The sequence below is a fragment of the Sparus aurata genome, chromosome 20, assembly GCF_900880675.1.
Source record: "Sparus aurata chromosome 20, fSpaAur1.1, whole genome shotgun sequence".
Taxonomy (NCBI): domain Eukaryota; kingdom Metazoa; phylum Chordata; class Actinopteri; order Spariformes; family Sparidae; genus Sparus; species Sparus aurata.
Window position 1 is genome coordinate 25,819,487 of NC_044206.1, and position 20,300 is coordinate 25,839,786.

Here is a 20,300-nt window from a genome sequence, read left to right on the forward strand (position 1 = left end):
TGCAGCATCATTATAGTTGGCAATAATGCCCTGTAGTTGACTTTTTTTGCTTTTCTAGCGTGTATAATGAATTTGCTTTTGAATTAAAATTGCTTCAGATTTAATCCAACTTGCCTCATGTTTCCCCAGAACTGTGTTAAATAGGTACAAACTCACCAGAAGCACTCATGTTAGTCACATCTGCCTCTGGCTTTCTCATCTATCCATCAAAAAAGGAGCAGAACAGTAGTTTGGATTAACATTTATTCATGAAAGGGTCATGTAGAGACCTTAGAGTTCATTAATGACAAGTGTCCATCCAGACATGCGGGCGATACAGGAAGAAAATACAGCACACAGCTAAACCACAATCTTTAAAAAATAAAAATCAGTGAACAGATAATCTTACAAAGATTGCATAATATAAAGAAAGGTTAAAAAAATTCCCAGAAATAGTGCAATTTAACCACCACCAGGAAAATAAAAATGTAACCCGCTCGGCTTTCTATGCCAATCGTTTTAATGCTCCACTTTCCACAGAGCCAATGTTTGGTTTTCTTAGTGTGAAATACTTCAGACAGCTTTTTGTTCTGATAGGAAGAAGACGGGTGCAAAAAATGTGACGTTATATTAGAGCTACATGTTTCTGACACACACATAAATGTTGGAGTACGAGAAAGTTCAAAGTATGTTCACTTTTGGGAACAAATACTCTACATTGCACTTGGGAAAACAAATATAAAACATAGTGTTTATATGACATCCATAGAAACCCATCCATCCTCACCACACATGTTCAACATCATGCAGAGCCAGTGTTTTTGTTCCCCGTTTGACAGAACAAGGCTACATGTGTGCAATAAAACATTGACAGTGTTTAAATAAAGTTTTCACATTTAAAAAGGACAGTGCATGGACAGAACCTAAGGCATTAATCCCACTCACTCTCTCAAGATAAGTATATTTGAATCTTTAGTGTTTGTAATGTGCTCTGATGTTTGTAGTGAAGGTTTGGAAAGTTGATCGGCTTCATTCTTCTTGACCCACATAACGACTGATCGCTCTTACGTAGCAGGTAAACCAGCAAACAAAGTCCCAACAGATGAATGGAAGCCACTGCGTAAACATGTTAAAGGAGCAGTTCACCCAAAAAAAAATAAAAAATCAAAAGATAGGCCAAACAACATTTCTGGAGCCTGACAGCAAAACAACCGAAGTAGCTGAGGACTTTAAAAAACATAAAAATGCAACACTGTGAAGCTGCAGAAATGGCCAACTTTAGCCAACTTTCATTTTTTCTGGTGAACTAATCCTTTAACGTAAACGTATACCAGACATTTTTCAGCATGTGTGCCATGAATCTTAGAGTTTACGACAGAAAATGAACCCTTTCAGATGTTCTATACAAATAGGTATCTATACTTCATATCAAAAAACCTTAGGCTGTCTTTAAAATAAACCATCTTCTGCTCCCCTGCAGCTCTATTAAAGTAGACCAAGTCTCACAGAGGAGGACAACACAAACGTACCAGACTGTGTCATTAAATCCAGTACAATAACCCTGCAACTATCATTTCCTCTGTGAAACTTCTAATGCTGAGTTGAGGACCAAGTGATTTGCATTAGATGGTCAACTGTCCATCCTCTTGTGCTTAACCAAGCCAGCACTCGATCCAATGGTTATGATCATCAACATAAAACCCATCAGATCACATATTTATAAGTCTGTTCAACAAAATGTCCCTTTAAATCCCTTTAGGTAGACAGAATATTCTCACCCTCACCTGAATGTCAAGAAAAAATTACAATTTGTCGGTTTGCTGATAGGTATTGCACCAACAACGCACCTGCTTGTACAAATGCTTGATTAAATATGCAGACATGGCCGCAGCTACACACAATATATACAACACAAGAAACACACACACTCTCACGCACACAGACACACACGCACACCTAACAGGTTAGATAGAGTTAACAAAACACCGCTGTGTGAGTAAAAGTGGCACCAAAGTGAAACAGCGTGACGAGAGAGCGGTCACCGCTGAGTAACAAACCCTCCTCTCACCGGAGGCCGAACGTACATTCAAAAATCTGTTATCAAAAATCTTCACGACACCTGGCTGAGAGACGACTTCAACATCTGGATCTGAACGCAACCTCGAGCTTCACATCTCCACGTTTTTGAGGTCATCGGCCCTGGCTAACGTGTGACAAGGGCAGTGTGCTACATGTACTGGTGTGCATATTCTACACTACATTCCCAAACTATGGGTTCTGGTTCAAAGCTAAACCTACAGAGAGGAAGGCCACAGGACCAAGACCAGCAATCCAAAAACCCTCATCCCAACATCCGTCTGCCACAACATAATCTACCTCTTCGTGAGCGTGCATGCTGAAACACTCCTGGAGAATGCAGAGATTAAATGTTAAGATGTGCATGCTGGTGTAAATGAGGAGAAGCGACTTCAACCTCAGAGAAAAAAACACTTCCTGTTATTGTTAGTCGGGGGCTTCGTTAAGGTCCAAAGACTCTGGAGAGCTGTAGCATCTCTTCTCCAGTGTGTTAGCAAAATGGGATATTTCAGACATCGCCTCATTCCACTGCCCCGCATCAATTATAGAACTATTATGCAAACTATTTATGCACATGCTACTGACACCAAAAAAACCAAAGAGTACTTATCAGTTTCACTGTGTGAAGAGGTGTGGTCGTGTGTGGTTCAGAGATGTGCTGCTTTGGTACGATCGTGGATGGATCTCAGTTCTGGTAGTGCTTAAAAAACAGTTTCACAAACACAACAGACAAAAACATCTGAAGAGACGAGCAAACACACTTACTGTAACGTCTCCCTCAGAGGAGAACGGATGGAACGGATTACAAAGCATAAATATTATATATTATTTATATATATTTTTACTTTAACTGACTCCCTGTGAAGATAAAAAACACCGTTATAGAAAGAGGAGTAGGTGTCGCATCAGAAAGCCCCTCAGTCAGCGCTATTCAGAAAACACGGAGCACCAGTGGACGAGGGTTACACACATGCACACCTCAGACCCAGAGAAAGGGGCCGTAACAGCCCTGAGCCTGAACACACACACAGTCAGTCCCAGTGTATGTGAGCCCCCCCACCCAGGACTGTCCCGTTCGTTGACGGGCGGTGAACGTCAGTGTGCGTGGAGCGGGCGAGTGCTGGCGTGAACCCTCAGGCGTCGAAGCCTGGCAGGTCTGGGATTGGTCCGTCCTGGTCAGTCACCAGCCTGCTCCCTCTCTCAGTCAGAGTTTCAAAGCTGGTGCACGATGCTGTCGGTGTGGTTGACGGATACTGGGCCGTCCTGACGCAGACGCTGCCACTGGAACGTCGTGCTGAGGGATCCGACCTCGTCCTCCTCGTTCTCCTGCTCCTTGGCAAACTCCATAAAAACCTGCCGGGCAGAGAAGAGAGAAATGTTACATTAGCATTGTTGCTGAAAAAAATGAAAAGGTAATTATCAGTTGTTTTAGTAAAGTGTTTATAGAAAGTCCATTATCCATTTCAAACGTCAACTTTTTTGCCACTCACCTGCTCTAAGGTCGACTGGGAGAAGTTGTACTCTTCAAAGTTGAACGATTGCTTGGCTGAAGACAAACGGAGATTAAGAAGATAAATTACACTGAATGAGTCAGCAGCAGTAATGTCCCAGATGGCTGCGGTGTGTGTGACTCACCACTCTCTAACTGAGAGAAAGCCTTGGCCAGTGATTTGACATCCTCCATGGGGATCTTGTAGACCATCAGAGTAGCAAAGCTGCAGAGAAATTCAACTGTGGTTTTAGCAGAGCTTTTATTTTGAAGGGTACTTTCCACATTTAACTTTCCAAAGAAAAAGAAAGGTTAAAGTAAAAGTAAAAGTAGAATTTGTAAAGTTCCCTACAAAAGGAAACATGTTTATTGTCCACCACCAGACTGGGTCTCACCTCTCCTGCCGGGCAGCGTGAGGGAAGATTCGAAGGATCTCCTTGTGCAACAGCGCCACCTGCTGGAGGCCGGTCAGCTCCTCTCGGAGTTTGACCTCCAAACTGTAGCCTCGACCGTACTTCCCCTTTAAATGTTGGATGGAGCCGATACATCTGTTGGACAAAAACAGTGATGCATGACAGTATCTGTTCTTTGAGCAAACGTCTCCTCACAGAATGCTACACAGCTGTGAGTGCTAACCTCAGCTGGCCGGACACCATGATAGCTACACGGTCACACACGGCCTCCGCCTCCTCCATGTAGTGCGTGGTGAGGATGGCTCCCCGCTGACGATTCTTGAAAGCAGCGCGTATGGCCCTCCTGCACAAAGGGAACACCAAGGTCAGTTTGAGAATGAGCTGAATAAATGGAGTTCACCATCTATTTCAGGAGATTAAGAAATGTCTGGTTACTGAAGAACTACACTAAGCAGCTAAAAGAACATTTAAATTAATCTTATTTCAGCAAAATCAAGCAAACGCCAGTAGAGGAATGTTCTTTTCTCACCACATGCGCTGTTTAGACTTGGGGTCCATCCCTGATGACGGCTCATCCAGTAAAACGATCTGAGGATTCCCGATCATACTCAAGGCAAAGCACAACTGTGAACACATGAGACAAGAATGATGTCAAACTTTGGAGAGATTTAACAAAACGTTTAATACATGGAATTAAAGTGTTCTCATTAGAATCGTAAAATTGTATTCACAATGGCTCGATGATGACAAAGTGCAACTCAAGTTAGTCAATGAAATCGATTTTATCTACAAAATCAAAAGAAGAACAGTGTCTGAAAAGCTTCCTTCAGAGTCCTCTTAGAGCCAACAACAAGATGAACTGGACTTCTATCAAAACTAATTTCTAAATGTTTTGCTGTTCGTGCACACGATCACATTTTGGCAGGAAGTCAAGCAGTTTAATGACAAAATGTGTCAGACTCTAAATCGCTGAGTGAGGTTAGGCTTTGTATAATTCAGAATGGTGAACATGTTCTCACCTTCCTCTTCAGTCCTGCTGACAGGGTCTTGGCTTGTTTGTTCAAGTGGTCCTTTAACTCCAGAGCGTTCACAACACTGACAACATCAAAACAACCGTCAGCAACTTTCATAGCAATCATGTGTTATTGTCAAATGTACAGTATTTGGATAGTGATGCCAGCTGAGTCTGATGGTTCATTGTGTTTGTAACAGTGAAGTGAGACTCACCGTTTGATGATCCCTGGTACGTCCTGTCCTCTCAGGCCCTTAATGGCAGCGTAGATCTCCAGGTGCTCCTGCAGGGTGATCCTGGGCCACAGAGGGTTCACCTGTGGACAGTAACCCACATGTTCCAACGGATTGTCCACAGGACGAAACTCTGTGCTGTAGTCGCCCATCAGCACCTGGACAAGAGAAAACAGATGGGTCACTATTAGTTTACTTTTTCTCCAATACTTTAATTCATTTCAAGATATTTCCACATGAGACCAACACTGGTGGGGAATCAATCCATGCATCTCTTATTTAACCCCCAGTCCAGAAAAGCAATCAGAAATGTATATTTTCAACAGTAGAGAAAAAAGGAAGTAAGCCTTGGTATTATATGTACCAACCTGCCCTGCAGTGGGGTCAGTGTCACCAGACAACATATGCATGATGGTGCTTTTTCCTGCTCCATTAGGGCCCAACAGTCCCAGAACTTCACCTGAAAAAACAGAAGGTTTTTACCTAAAACAACCACTATGGCTGACATTTTGTCACATTTCCTCATGGATAACAAGCATGTAATCAGGGTTTCCATTATCTCATAATTACCATTTTAGAAAAGAAAAGGTTAAAGTCTGACATATTTAAATCCCTCCAGTCACAATGTCCGGTGGAATAATCCCCTCCAAGAACAATCTGAATTTCATTAAAAGGTGGAAATGGAAATCCTGCACACAATGTTATAATCCTCCTCCCACTTGACAAGGAGATTAAACATACCTTTGCGAACACAGAAAGAGATGTTCTTCGTGGCCACTTTCCTTGTTTTGTTCAGAGAAAATCCTTCTCTTCTGCCCTTGTGCTGCTTCCTCAGGTTACTAACAACCACCACCGGTTTCTAAAAAAGGACAGGAAACAGATAAGAATCAACTTGTGTTCAGCAAATTATTTATGAGTGCAAGTGGACAAAACGGTTCTACGAATAAAAATAAATCCTGCAGATTCAGGTTCCCAAGCTTCTCTTTGTGCAATCAGTACTTTTACCTGTCAAAAACTGATAAAACAACCCATGTCTGATCTGGAATACTGAGGCAAAATTCAACAACTCCTTATTTTCCTGGACCAAAAGATCAGATATTCACTCACCTCTTCACAGGACTGGCAGGTGAGGGCCTCCTTCACTCTGGCCTTCTCCATCTGAACATCCTCATCCTCATTCAGCCCTTCTTCTGGATTCCTCTCCACTTTGGGCTTTGACTTGGATGAGATCCTGTGAAGGTTTAAAGAATAAAACCAAGGTTGGTTCTTGGTCAATGTTTTTCTTTTTATACATCATCAGGGGTTTTGTGTTCTGGCTTTATGTCCAGTTTTAAAATATCAATAATACTTAATCATTATGACATGAACGTTCAGAGTGCAAGTTTCTTACGGTGAATAAATGTCATTTTCTACAAAAAGAAATGTACCAAGGCTCCATGTAATCCGAGTCATGACCTAAAATCTGATCATCACCTGCAGAACTGATCGTTTTTCATTGTCCTCCCTCCGTAATGGAGCTCCAGCCAACGGAGCAGGAAAAGCAGCAGGATGCACTGGAGATACGGCTGAGCACAGAAACAGACACACACACACACACACACACAGTATTTCAGTTTTCATTGTGTGAGCATAGAAGTGTTTGGTTATATTTTTTAAAATAAGATAAGATACGTACAGCTATAACTGCAATGAGCAGGTTTTTCCACAAGAAGTTCTCTTCATACAGAGAGGGGAGGAAGGTCGCCTATTAACAGAGAACAACAGTTTTTAAGGTGATTCCTGCTTGTACAGCAGTCACTGTGTGAAAAAAAGAGTGATTAACTGTTAATAACACTTTGCAAAATTACTTTAAGGATCCAAAGGACAAGGTACAATGAGTACTAAACTGAAACAAGCATCCGGTGAAAAATATTAAAACTTCTGAGTACTTTCTGTGAACCCCACCCACCTCTGAGCACAGACACAGATAAAGATGAACTTGCTCATCTCTAGAAAGAACTATGTGTTACAAAGAAATTTAACTGCAATGAGTTTAAAGAAGCTGAAAGCTAAGACAAACTCTCGGTGAGTTGGTGTTGATTCTCAGTGGGTTCATTACAATGAGCAACTCGCCCACATCACGTCGTCATAAGTAAAGCTTAATGTAGGTTCAAAGACAAAAAGGAAGATGGAGAAACCTCTGACAGAACTGACTGGTTCTCCTACCTTGGTGATGCAGTTGAGGCAGCCCATCAGAGGGTACAGAGGGTTGAAGAAACACAAGATGTTGTGCAGGTTTCTGGTCAGTCCAGGATTGTCGTTCACAAATGACAACTGAACCAGCGAGGCTGACACCACACACACCTGAGGCATAAGTCACTCAGTTAGTCAGCAAAAGCTAAAACTGTTTTGATGTCAAAGAATATAAAGCGGAGGCCTTTTCAGGATCACCATGCAACAAGTATTGTGGTTAAAGCTATTAATCACAATGATTTTAGGTACTTTTTGAAGTTCACATTGAGGCAGTAATGCCTATATTTTTAATGGTGTATACACATCGCATGCAGCCTCACCATCATGGAGATGACAGAGAAGAAATCCCTGTTGCTCTGGACTCGGGCGAAGCCAAAAGAAAACACATACGTGAAGAGGATCATGGCCGGACCAAAGCCGACAGTACACAGGACCTAAGAGAGGAGAAGGGAGGTCATGAGTCGTGACTTAATGATAAGTGGGTATGTTGTCTGAAAAATGAAATCTAGATAATGTCAAAAAGTTGAGATGGAGAAGCAGAAATCAAAGTATTGTTGCCTAACGTATAATAATTCTATGTCATGTCTGTATGAGCTGCCATTTATAACGCAGTACGGACCACAGCGGTGAGGTTGCTGGAGGTGAGCAGGTTTCCAGTGTGGAAGGAGAAGAGGATGATGGTCATGCTGGAGAGGATGATGTAGTAGAACGGGATATCCACAGCTGCTTGGCCGCACCAGTAGGCTGATGGTACCAGACCAGAGATACGCAGTGTAGATCGACACTTAATCTGAGGATGGAAAACAGAAAAATTACACAAGTCAACAAGGATTAAAATATGTTGGAATATATCTGACATCTACTGTATTATTACAAAGATTTCTAATCCGGATAAGAACAAGCAGTAATGGGAAGATGCAGAAGATGAAAATATATTATAACCAAACCAATTTCTATGAGTTTCTATGGCCACGTTATCGCCACGAGAATTTCCCCAGGTATTAGGAACCTTAGGGGAAAGAGTAAATTTCAACTACAGCATGTTTCCTGCTGCCCTCTACTTCTTAAACCTGTTTAATAAAGGCAAACTGCCACAAAAACAAGCTTTAAAAATATGCATGTCAGGGAAGGAGTGCTTCATGAGCCTGCGTAGGTCCATCTCGTTTATGTACAAACTATGGTTGTGTGTCCATTATGTGATGTGCAATGTTTCTTCTCTTTGTGACATAATTTCCATGCTGGACAGAGGAAATGATCATTAGAATCAGATTTAGTACAGATTAAGTGATTACCTCTCTGTCTCGAGTGTGGTCCATTGCAAAATATGCCGGCATTCCAGCTGCCAGCATTCCCAGTATGATTGCTTCTATGTACACCAGCGCGTAGGACGTAGCATCTGGGATTTGCTGAGAGATATCACATTGGAAACATTTAATATCTTTAAATGGCAACGGAAAACAGAATATATAGTCTTTGTTACATACTCACATAATCAAATGGTTTGGTCCATGTTCGGATCTTTCCAGTGCCATTCAGACCTCTGAGCAGAGCGTTGCTTAGTATATTGACAGCCATAGGCAAGGAGTGAACTGTCGTGCTATTGAATGCAACACTGTATCTGAAACCCTGAATGCAGACAGAAAACAGAGTGTTAAAGAACAAAGTCTTTACATCTTTGTAGGTGAACTCCACTCCATCTAAATATACGGCTCTCAGTTTGAGGACCCTTAAACAAAGAGCCCTTCATCTGGAACACTACAACCACATTAACTGTAGGTGGAGGTAAAGCACGACATCACATCTGATGCTTTATCTCCAGTTTCATTAAATATCTGGTTTCAAAAAATACATTTAATCTTTCCGGTATTAAAAACTGACCTTGCTGGATCCTGTTACGTTGATGGCAGCGCTGTGGGGAGCGGCGGCCATGTAACCGCTTTGTTTCATCATCTCCACTTTGATGTTCTGAGACTCCAGGTTGTGGATGAAGTCAGAAATATCAGAGCCTGTTGATACAAGGAAAAAATCATGGCTAAGTAATGTACGAGACACTGACACTGTATGGAGTTCAAAATGGAGAATGACTGGAGAGTAAAATAAAATCCAGAAGATCATCATCAAGGAGGTCGGTTAAAATAGAGAGGACATATTATAACAAAACCTGAAAGCAGAACAAGGTCTAGATTTCAGTTGTACAGCGAACATCCTGATGCAAAATATCAGCCATCATGTTTCTTCCCAGGTCACAGAGCAAAACCTTCTCCTCTGGAAAATCTCCAGTGGACTCACCTGAGGAGTTCTGAACCAGCAGGCTGGTGCTGTACCTCCGGGGTGCCTGGTTCTTTTTGAGGAGGTAAATGGGCAGAAATTGACGATCTGGGGAGTGAATCTGGATGTTTCCTGTGGCCAGTGATAGGACAAGCACTGCAGCAACAAACACCAGGAACAAGGCCAGACTGCAAGAGAAGGGAGGTGGTGAGTAAAGACAGGATGAAGAGAAGGACGAGCTCAGACTCTTCTTAATCCTACAGCAGAATATATAAACATGTCAACCATCTATTTATTAAATTAGATTTTATTCAGATGCTTCACGTGCTATGAGTAAAATATATGTTAATGTCGGATTACCAGATTGAGAAATTCATGTTAGCAAATCAAACATTAGCAAACATTGGTTTGAATATATTAATAAAGTATATTGAAGGACTGCTTATACAAAAATGTACTCATTCGTAAAGTGCCATTGTTTGTTCTAATACAAGACTGCTTTAAAGTAATGGCATGTTCTTTTACAGGAAATATGGATATGCATATATGCATCTTGCTTTCAAATCATTTTTGTCTCACTCACGTGTAAACAAAGGCCTTCCTCTCCCGTCGCATGTTGAGCATGTGCAGCCAGGCCACGGTGCTGAACTGCTGCCGCCACAGAGTGTGACCCGACACAACATCCGACTTGCTGTCCGAGAACGTCAGCAGCCGCTGGTCTGTATCATCCAAAGAAGCGTTGTCACATTCATCTTCTGCCTGCTCCCGATTGAACACACTGTAGTCTGAAGACACACAATAAGCACAAATACAGTAATATTATTGAATTAGGAAGAAGTTTGGGATTCTTTGTTATGTAACAAAACTTCTTGCTGCTTTGGAAGCACACTCACCAGCTTGGTCAACTTCAGCCTCGGCCTCCAAACGAAGAAAAACATCTTCCAGCGTTGTCATGGAAACCCCATAGTTGATAATTCCCAGATGGGGTTGGCAATCGAGTTCCGAGAACAAGCCTACCAAGGACACACTAATTAGTATTTGATGCTGGTCGACTGCTGTTGACCTCAAAACAGAACTCTAAATTCGATCCAGTAATTCGAAACAGTGAAAATGGACAAAACTGGCTCCAAGTAGCACCAATGTTGACATAAACCACTGACGTAAAGACCTCGCGTCTGACCTGAGAATGTGTCCATGCTCTCAAAAGGCAGAGTGAATGTCAACTCTGCCTCGTGTTGTCGCGCCAGCTTTGCCTTGGGAACATGCTGCTGGACCAGTGATGAGATCTTTTCAGCTTCACATCTCTCATTGATGGACATTCTGCAGTGGAACAAGAAAAACTAACCATCTAAAACTACTTAATTAAAGACAAGCATGTGGTTTAGACGCAGTTTATATAATAAACAAAATAGGAGAAATATAGTCCTCTTGCCTGAGATGATATCCAACGCCACACTTGATCTTCAGATACAGGGAAGAGCCAACACATCTCAGCTGTCCTTGGGAAATCACAGCTTTGCGATCTGGAGAAAATAAAATAGGTGTTAAACAATAACAACAGATGAAGAACAGATTCTGTGATTCTTAAACTGCAGTTGGTGAGACTCTATTTCATTACTCATCGAGTTAACAGGCAGCTCTCTAATGAATACCAAACTTTAAGTTGGCACTTAATTAAATTTAATGAACATCTTGAAGTTTCTTATTCAAAACTGCTTCGTACAGAAATCAAAAGTTGAAGACTTTGATGACTCCTAGCTCTCATAGACCTGCTATTAAAGTCTAATGTTTTGGGTTTTTTTTTGCTTTTGAACTGGATTAAAAATAAAAGAGTAAAAAGAGTAAAAGCTGAATATGACCTTTGACCTGCATAATGGTTTTAATGCCTGTGTGTCAGTGCATGTTTTGGAACAGGGAGAGTTCATACCAGCAAGAATGTCAGCCTCGTCCATGTAGTGTGTGCTGAGGACGGTGACTCTGCCGGCTCTGCGGCTCTTCAGCAGCGACCACACCTGGTGTCTGGAGCAGGGGTCCATGCCTGCTGTGGGCTCGTCCAGGAGAAGGATCTGACGAAACAAGCATGATGCACAATGCTCAGAATGGGCCCAAGCTACTGTTATCCTGCTAAGACTGGAAAAAGAATCAAAGACTTTCTAGTCCATGCAAAAAAAATACAGGTAAAAGTTTAGTGTAGAAATAACTAGTCCAATTGCAGCTCAAGCTACCTTAGGATCTCCTAGAATGGCAATGCCCACAGAGAGTTTCCTCTTTTGGCCTCCACTCAGGTTCTTGGCCTGAGCAGTCATGATCTTCTCCAGGTCCAGATCCTTCAGCACTTTAGTAACCTATCAGAAAGAAGCAGAATGCGGTTTGTGAAGATGGAAACCACAACTCAAGGCCGTCGAAGTTTGTATCACAGCTTTAGTCTCAGTTAAAGATTTGTTACATTCCAAAAAATAAAAATAAAAGAGTAATTTCCTGCCAAATCTTGGCATTCTAAATTCATACCATGCTGTGCACTGAACTGTTTAAAATGTTTTAACCATCAAGCAAGAAATAATTTCATGCCGGACAACTTCTAACTGACTAAAAATATAAAACAATCACTCTAAAATCAGTTTCTATCATCGTATTACCTCAGCATCAATGTCCGCCGGTGGGATTCCTTTGATAGCAGCAAATATCCTCAAGTGCTCTTCAACCGTGAGCACATCAAAGATGATGTTGAACTGGGGGCAGATTCCCACCAGCTGCTTCATTTCCGACCCATCTGCGATCTCCGCAACAGGGGTGCCGTAGATAGTCGCTGAGCCGTTAGTGGGCGGGCAGATTCCACACAGGATGTTCATGAGAGTGGACTTTCCAGCCCCGCTGTGTCCCAGCAGAGCTGTGATCTGGCCTTCGTAGATGTCAAATGTCAAACCTAGAGAAAGAGAGAGACAGCTTCAATCAGAAAATGCACAGACACTCGCTGAACAGCATATTGTCTCTGCAATTTAGGCATGTGCAACAGAATGGAACACAATCAGGTAAATAAGGTGCACCATGGAACATTGTGAACTACGCTATCTGAGAAGCCATTGATCTAAAAAAAAAAAACAATGAAGTCAAAGTGTTCAGGACTCACCTCTTAGAGCCTCCACCACGTTGTCCTTCTCTTTGTACACTTTGTGGATGTTATTGATGCTGCCAGAGATTTAGCCAACGAGGGACAAGGAAAAAAATAAAGGAGAGAAGTGTGAACACAGAAGCAGTGTCAGAGTGAAGAGCAGCTCTCAGGTTACAGGCAGATCCCAGAAGCTCTCCACAGCCAGGACGGACGGGGCAGTGAGTGCTGATTGGTACTGAACCAAGAAACTGTCAACAAACTCTCAAACCCTCAATTTCTCCCCTCATGCTTCACTATCAAAGAGCTCATCCTCTGAATGAATACTGTACATACAGATATTTTGTGAATATCATGTTAAAACTGCATTTTTCAAAATTCATGGTAAGTTAAATGATGATGCTAAGAAAGCATCAACTATCTAAAAAGCTGCATGTGAAAGAAGCATCTTACTGCAACAGATTGTAAACACTCAATACAAAACAGAAAAAAGCATCCAGCTGGTTCATCCAGCTCATGTGTAAGTTCTTTACCGAATGGCCTCTTTGCCTCTGAACTCAGGTGAAACCGGCTCGATACACTCGTCCCCACCAGGAGCTCCTTTCACCTCTGCGTCGTACACTGAGCTCACTTCAACGTAGCGCTTTCTTCGTTTGGACCAATAGGATGGCTTCAGGAAGTACACCAAGGACCTCCTCATTCCAAACTCACCTGTATTTCATGTAATCGATATAACACATGATAATACTTAAACAATGAGAGGTTACGATAAAGTGATCCCAATATGTCTGTTGCTGCAGAACTGATACCAACCAACAGTATCAAAATAGATTTAATTAGGTTTAAATTGTATTGAGGCCTGGTGTGTACTTACCAGGCAGTACCTGGTCCAAGTAGATAGCCAAAAGAAGGTAGAGAACACAGTCCAGAACCAACATGAGCAGAGGTACGTAGAGAGGATGGGGGCCATTGGCCAGTGAGGAAAAGACTGCACCATCTCCCTGAGCCTCCAGGTAAACCACCTATCACATGTATACACGACAACACACACACACACACACACACACACACACACACACACAAAGATCAATTCACAACAAGCATGATTATCAGCCTCCAAACTTTCTCATGGGAGGGAAAAAACATACCAACAAGCCAGTACTAACGATATTCATGGAGAGATTAGGTATTTAATTACAAAGCATGACCAGTCGAGCAGGATGTGGGAATTTAAGCAAGTTTGTGTGTTTGTTACCTGTGCAATTCCGATTGAGAATGCGCTGGGGGAGAGTAGGCAGAGGAGCCAGACCAGTGGCTGTGGAAAGTCCTTCATCAGCACAGTGAAGAGCGACAGGCAGCCGAACACCACCGTCAGCATGGAGCCCACCGTGCTGGCAAATTTGGGCTTCTTAAACAACGGAGTCAGCATGAAGGAGAAAAAGATCTGTGAAGCAAGAGAGAAAGACAACAAGAGAGGAGAGCAAAGGATGGCAGAGAGAGATGGGACATGAACATTTCTGAGATCTGAATGAGAAAAAAACAATGTAATTTGGGTGAAGTAACCCTTTAAACAATGTCACACATCTGTACAGGTTTCCCTCCATCACAGCTCTACTCACTGACGATATTCCATAGAGGAAGATGAGGAAGAAAATGACAAAGAAGTCACTGTTAGGGAATAGGGCTGTGTAGGTAGCAATGATGGACATCAGGATGGACATGGTGGTCACCAGAGCAGCATACAGGAGACCCCATGAAAGCCTGTTGAATAACATAAAACCGTATTATATACACAATAGTATTCACACAGCAAGCTGCTGCTTACAGTATATAACGTGTCTGAAACTGCAGTTTCTCTTCTCCCTCACCAAAAAGAGGTGTCGTAGAGCCCCATCATGGTCATGGTATCTTTGAGACGATGTTCTTTCTCAGCTGCCACATTGACGATGAGGAAGGTGACAAATGGCGTGAAGGCCAGGACCAGGTAGATGGAGATGAGGGCGTGGGGGAATTTCTGCACCTCCACAGAGCCGGGCTGGCCCATCATGACTACCTTCAGGTCCATCTCACTCCAGACTGATCGCTTCGTCTGCATCTGCACAACACAGATGAACCAACAGCACGTTAAAGTGCATTAAACTATAATAATGTTATTTGTATAGCGCTTTTCATGAGACTCATACACTTTACATGTGAACACTAAATCAATAAATTATCATTTTTAAATTCACTGTGTAGGAAAATCTTTCCTTTAAATAAGAAACATTTTCTTTGCTGTGTGAAAAGCTTTTTCAAGAAACACAAACGCTCCATCTTCATTCCATCTTTCGGGTCGAGGGGGTTCTCACTGGAGAACATTTTGCTGATTGCTGGCCTGTCTCACCTGGATGATGGCTGCATCAATCAGAGACTGGAGGCGGATGAAGCCAGAATACCAGTAATTAGCTGCTCTGCAGTTCACCGAGCTAGTAAAACAGTTGGCTAGAGGAGAACAAGCACAAAGACAAACACTTTATTCGTCATAGAATATTAAGAGAGTCAAAGATCCGAGTTTATCAGAGCAATAAAAGGGAAACATAACGTGGCATATAAGTCATTACACACAACTTATCCCAACTCAATAACACTTGATGTGGACATTAATCCTTACATACTCTGTCAGGAAGGATCAGTTACAGTGAAAGGCAACAGCCAGGATTTTGCACAGATCATGAACAATGAGTTTTAAATCTGGATTTTGGATTATCCACTTAAGAACCGTCACAGAATTGACTTGGAGCCTATCCAGCATTGTCATGAACATGTACTCAGATTGTGTAAATAGTAGAGCTGCTTTTCCATACTTCCAGCAAGGATTAATAACGACCCCTCCTAACAAACGCCTGATTGATAGCTTGAAGTTTCTTTTATAGCAGGTTTGCAAACATTTACATAGATCTCTGTAGCTACAGTTTCCCAGAGGGCACTTTTAGTTTGTCCAGCTAAAGATTCAGTCATGATGTTTAAAATGTTTTCCTTTTCATCATAATTGCGGTTAAATTCATGTACTGTAAGTAAATCAAAGGGAGCAAAGCTTCATAAAAAATTATTCTTCAAAAACTTTCCAAAATACATTTTTTCTGTATAAATGCATCGGCGAAAAAATAGAATATAATAAAATTAACTTACCAAAAGATTCTGTGTAATCGCTTGGTAGAGGGAGCTGGTTGTACGGGAAGCGTAGCCTGTATGAGGTGGCAGAGTTGTCCATGAACACAACGCCAACGTAGCTGGATGGCTCATACAGGCTGGCATTCTCGAGGTCTTCCTCACTGGCAAACATCTCCAGACGATCCCGCATGTCTGAGAACACAAGTAGGAGGATAAGAGAGTACATAAACCAAGCTTATTTTGTCCACTGTATCCTTCTAGATTCCCTTTCTCAGTCAGTTTACCCATTTGATACCAGGAGCGATGCTGTCGGAGTGAATTTACAGAATTAAATGATTCCCAAGCACTTACGCATCTCCTGGGCCACCTCCTCCATTATGTGGTTGGTGATGTTAGAGATCGGTGTGTAGCCCAGGCCCTTGATGAAGTGGTCGTCACGCTCCAGCTCCATAGTGCTGATGCCTCCATAATAAACGTGAGGATTGAGGGTGCTGATGAGTATCAGGAGGCCCAACAGTAACAGGGGTAAGATCAATTCCTGCAAGGACAGACACAAAAAGAACAGCTGATGAGAAAACCTTGCATTTTTTTGTCACAGTTAATCCTTGGAAGAAGATTCTACTGTAGGTTAGTCCAACCACCCACATAACTGAACAAAATCTCCCAACTGCCCTGAGGATATTCTGCCACTTTTCCATCTGTAGCCTTGAAGTCTGCCAGTTCAACCTGGAGGATGCTTTTAATTTTTAGACATGAAGAGAAGTTCTAATACTGCTCGTGTTCAGGGACAACAGCTGGATCAAACCTCATGACTAATAACAAGCCATTCTTTCTCTCCTCCGAGCCATAAACAACATGATACAGCTTGACCTTCAGCAACACGGTGAATTGAAAAATAAATTTGGAGCCACTGGAATGTCAAGAGCTGGTTTAGGGGCTTGTCTGGTTTTAAAACAGCTTTAGTGTGAGAACTATTCTACGGCTTGTGGTTGACCCAGATCCATGGAGAAAAACTTGATCAGGAGATTTTGGTTCACATGGGATTATCTCTGTACACAACAGAACTAATATCTCATTTAAGAAACACTGTTTCCTCCAAAATATCACAAAGTTTCCATACAAACAAAGCTGGGTTCTGTTTTCATACTAAAGGATTAATATGTTTGTCCTGATGTTAAACAGCCACTGACAAACACTTGGCATCTGTGGTATGAAATAAACAAGCTGCATTATTCACACTGGATTTTAGGAACGCCCTGGACTTTCCTAACTGCTGTTAAGGAAGTTGCAGGATGTCCATCTGTGCTGAAGAGTTGATACACAGACATTAAAAATGCATCAGTGCAACTTAAATCCAAATGAAAAATGCATGACCCAACAAAGGAGAAACTGAAGGGAGAAGAGGCACACGCCACTTTGTTTATCCAACTCCAAAATCAAAATGCATCTTGTGTGTAAATTAAGGAGTACTTTAACAAAGGCAAAAGCTATCGGTCTCTTTTGTTTTTGTTTCACTGGAGAAGCAGCACGCTTGACAAAAAGACAACGTTAAAAGACTGATGATAACCCCAGAGAGAGCTCTCTTACTGAGCCAGACAGATTTATAGACCATGACAGTGTGCTGGCCCTGAGACAAATGTGTGGAATGCGAGATATTGGAACATCGGTGGCAAAACAAATTTTTCAACAGATATCTCAAACACTCATTTAGGTGTTGGGGATGAAATACTTAAGCAACCAAAATGGCTGAACACAGGTTTTATATTAATGATTTATCTAATTTTAAAGAAGGGCTACATGGTACAGACTTTAATTTTCAGCTGATAGTGATAAACCGTTAATAACCTGCTTCCTGATACCAATAAGATAACTTCACATTTTGGTATTCTTAAAATAACTTAATGACCTGTTTTTTTTTTTGCACACGAAAGGCTTACATGTTGTGCGCAACATGGATGGATAATTTAATATTCCATATTCTTCTTCATCCTGCAAACAGCAACCTACTGTATCTGACTTTGTAAACGCTGCTCTTATTAAGTCAGCGAAGGCAATATCAGCTCTACTTATTGGCTAGAATCGAGTCGCTACCGATAAAAAGCAGTAATATTCTTCTTTTAGCTACACAAGATGTAATCCAAACACTATAAACCTATTTCCTCCTACTGCTTAATACAAACAGTCTTCTCGTGTCAGTCTTCAGAAAACTAATCACCTGAAGGCTCTGTTGCTTGGTCCTCCATTTGATGAGCAGATTCTTGTAGAGAAGGCTTCTTGTTTGGTGCCAGACTCCAGCGTCTCTTCTATACATGGGCTGCATACTTCCCGCATGCCTCATCTGGATGACGTGTGGACGAGATGACGTCTCCCTAATGCTGGCCTCAGCTGCGAGTTTAAAAGAAAAAAAAAAAAAAAAGACAGAGGAAATTAAAAATGTCCTTCCTGTCCTGGACGTTAATTAGCATATACAGAAGAGCTTAAAAGATTAGTCAATTATTCAAACTGGAAAGGAATTAATCTGCATCTCTTTTCAGTCTTTTAAGCTTTTCTGTCACGTCTGATAATACACAGAATATTTCTGGACTGTGGGCTGGACATTCAGTAGTGATTATGCTCAAAGCACCCTCATCGACACAGAATGACCTTTCGAAGCAGAAATATTGTACTCCTGTTCTCTGCCAAGCCAAAAATCATGTGACCACCCCACATTATCAAAGAGGTGTCATGGTAGTTCTGAATAGAGGTTGTTCTTTCAAGCAGAACAAGTACTTCAGGATAATTGTATCATCCTGGTATGAGATTCAATACATCCATATTCTTGATGATTATTTTCTGATTTACATGTTTGGTCTACAAAATGTCAGAGAATGGACTCAAAGCCAAAGACACCCACATGTGTCTTGTTTTGTCCACTACCCAAAGATATTCAGTTTCATCTCATAAAAGGAGTAAAGAAACAAGAACATAGTCACATTTAAGGAGATTGAATTTTTACCCTTTCTACATTAGTAATGACTCAAACTGGTTAATGTATTATCATAATAGTTGGCAATCAAATGAATGGTTGGCAGCTCGTCATCTACCCACAGCTCTGTCCATATACGTATATGTAACCAAGGGTCTGATCCATTAATACTGAAACTTTCAAATCTATAAAATGCTTTGAAAGAGTGAAAAAGTCTCAACATAATTTACACAAAATAAATAATCAGATTATGTCACAGAATAAACAAGCAAGTGACAGTAAAATATCCCTGACTAATTTTGAATAGTGCACTTTCACCATTACATTGGTGGATTATAGTGGTGTAATCATGAATCAATATTGATGGATGAATTAGTCAATGTTCGTCATGTGCCCTTATGCCTTAACCTGTCTATTCTGGCTTTTCTGCAGTGTCTTATAATGTTTTATGGTTTTAAAATACTTGTTTTAATCCATGAAAGGTGCTACATGAATAACATTTGTTTGACTGATTGACCCTCTTATCAGCTCGATGCTATGAATTTGCTTCCTTCATTTGCATGTATGCCCAACAATGATAAGAAGGGCAAACATTAGCTTTAAAACTAGCTTTATTGGAGGTAGCAGCTTTCCCTTTCTACCTCAGGCAGACATCCTCTGTTGCAGAGCTGTACTTCTGATGCTGCGCTTCACTGGCTGGAACCCGGTGGTTGACAACTGCACCATCAACATGTCCGTGAAGTCTCTTTCTGCTAGCAGTCAGTAAATATAACCCAACTTCTCTGTCAAAGCAGCAGTTTGCTCGTTACCACAACTAGCTAGCAGACGTTAGCCCGTGAACTAACGCTAACCTGCTGTGTGGTTTGTTGGCAAGGCTGGCATCACTGTACGCAATCAAAAATCCTCCTTTTTAATCCGAAATGCATTGTCTTCAAGTCTCTCTTCCTATGCTGACTGGAAATTAGGAATAGCGACGCTGGCGGTGTCTCAATACGCGTCGTTGTGCTCAAAATTAACAACCACAAACAAATTAGACGTTGGTTTCTCTGAGCTAACGCGCCGTGTGGCAACGGTTGTGTGCGCGCACAAGCCAAACAAGCTAGCAAGCTACAGCAACACAGACGATACCGTTTGGGAAAACATGCAGAAAAAACAGACACGTATCATACTCACGTATGAAATACATTAAGACATATCTTTCTTCAACGTGTGGTTTAACAGCCTTACATTACAGGTGTTGGTTCATGTCAAGAAAAGCCCCCCTGAACGAGCGCCTTGTTTCTAGCGTCGCTACTTCCTCCTCCTGTCAAATACAGAGCCCAGAAAATGTGACGCTGGCCAATCAGAGCTGGTCTGCGTGTGAATGACGTCTGCTTG

The 20,300-nt window shown here is 41.7% G+C and overlaps 1 protein-coding gene across 3 annotated transcripts; it reads right to left on the reverse strand.

The window, feature by feature from the left end:
- Window positions 1–225: 225 nt before the first annotated feature.
- On the reverse strand, window positions 226–20,239 carry abca5 (ATP-binding cassette, sub-family A (ABC1), member 5). 3 transcript variants are annotated; one of them, XM_030399686.1, is made up of 39 exons: window positions 20,151–20,167; window positions 19,565–19,672; window positions 18,174–18,343; window positions 16,310–16,496; window positions 15,977–16,150; window positions 15,192–15,289; window positions 14,677–14,903; window positions 14,428–14,569; window positions 14,064–14,252; window positions 13,683–13,830; window positions 13,342–13,519; window positions 12,830–12,888; window positions 12,339–12,625; window positions 11,928–12,047; window positions 11,630–11,768; window positions 11,135–11,225; window positions 10,883–11,022; window positions 10,596–10,715; window positions 10,286–10,487; window positions 9,724–9,890; window positions 9,313–9,440; window positions 8,923–9,060; window positions 8,727–8,840; window positions 8,054–8,224; window positions 7,755–7,868; window positions 7,408–7,545; window positions 6,878–6,946; window positions 6,676–6,767; window positions 6,310–6,433; window positions 5,944–6,061; window positions 5,571–5,662; window positions 5,185–5,360; window positions 4,977–5,052; window positions 4,487–4,581; window positions 4,181–4,300; window positions 3,940–4,092; window positions 3,691–3,770; window positions 3,546–3,601; window positions 3,268–3,408 (listed from the first exon to the last, which is right to left on the reverse strand). In XM_030399686.1, exons 3-39 carry the CDS (start codon window positions 18,294–18,296, stop codon window positions 3,268–3,270), a joined length of 4,986 nt encoding a protein of 1,661 aa, XP_030255546.1. In that variant the 5' UTR covers window positions 18,297–18,343; window positions 19,565–19,672; window positions 20,151–20,167. The 3 variants fall into 3 exon arrangements, with proteins under 3 accessions (XP_030255544.1, XP_030255546.1, XP_030255545.1); XM_030399684.1 differs by lacking the exon at window positions 19,565–19,672 and having other exon boundaries at window positions 226–3,408; window positions 20,097–20,238; XM_030399685.1 differs by lacking the exon at window positions 19,565–19,672 and having other exon boundaries at window positions 20,151–20,239.
- Window positions 20,240–20,300: the final 61 nt, after the last annotated feature.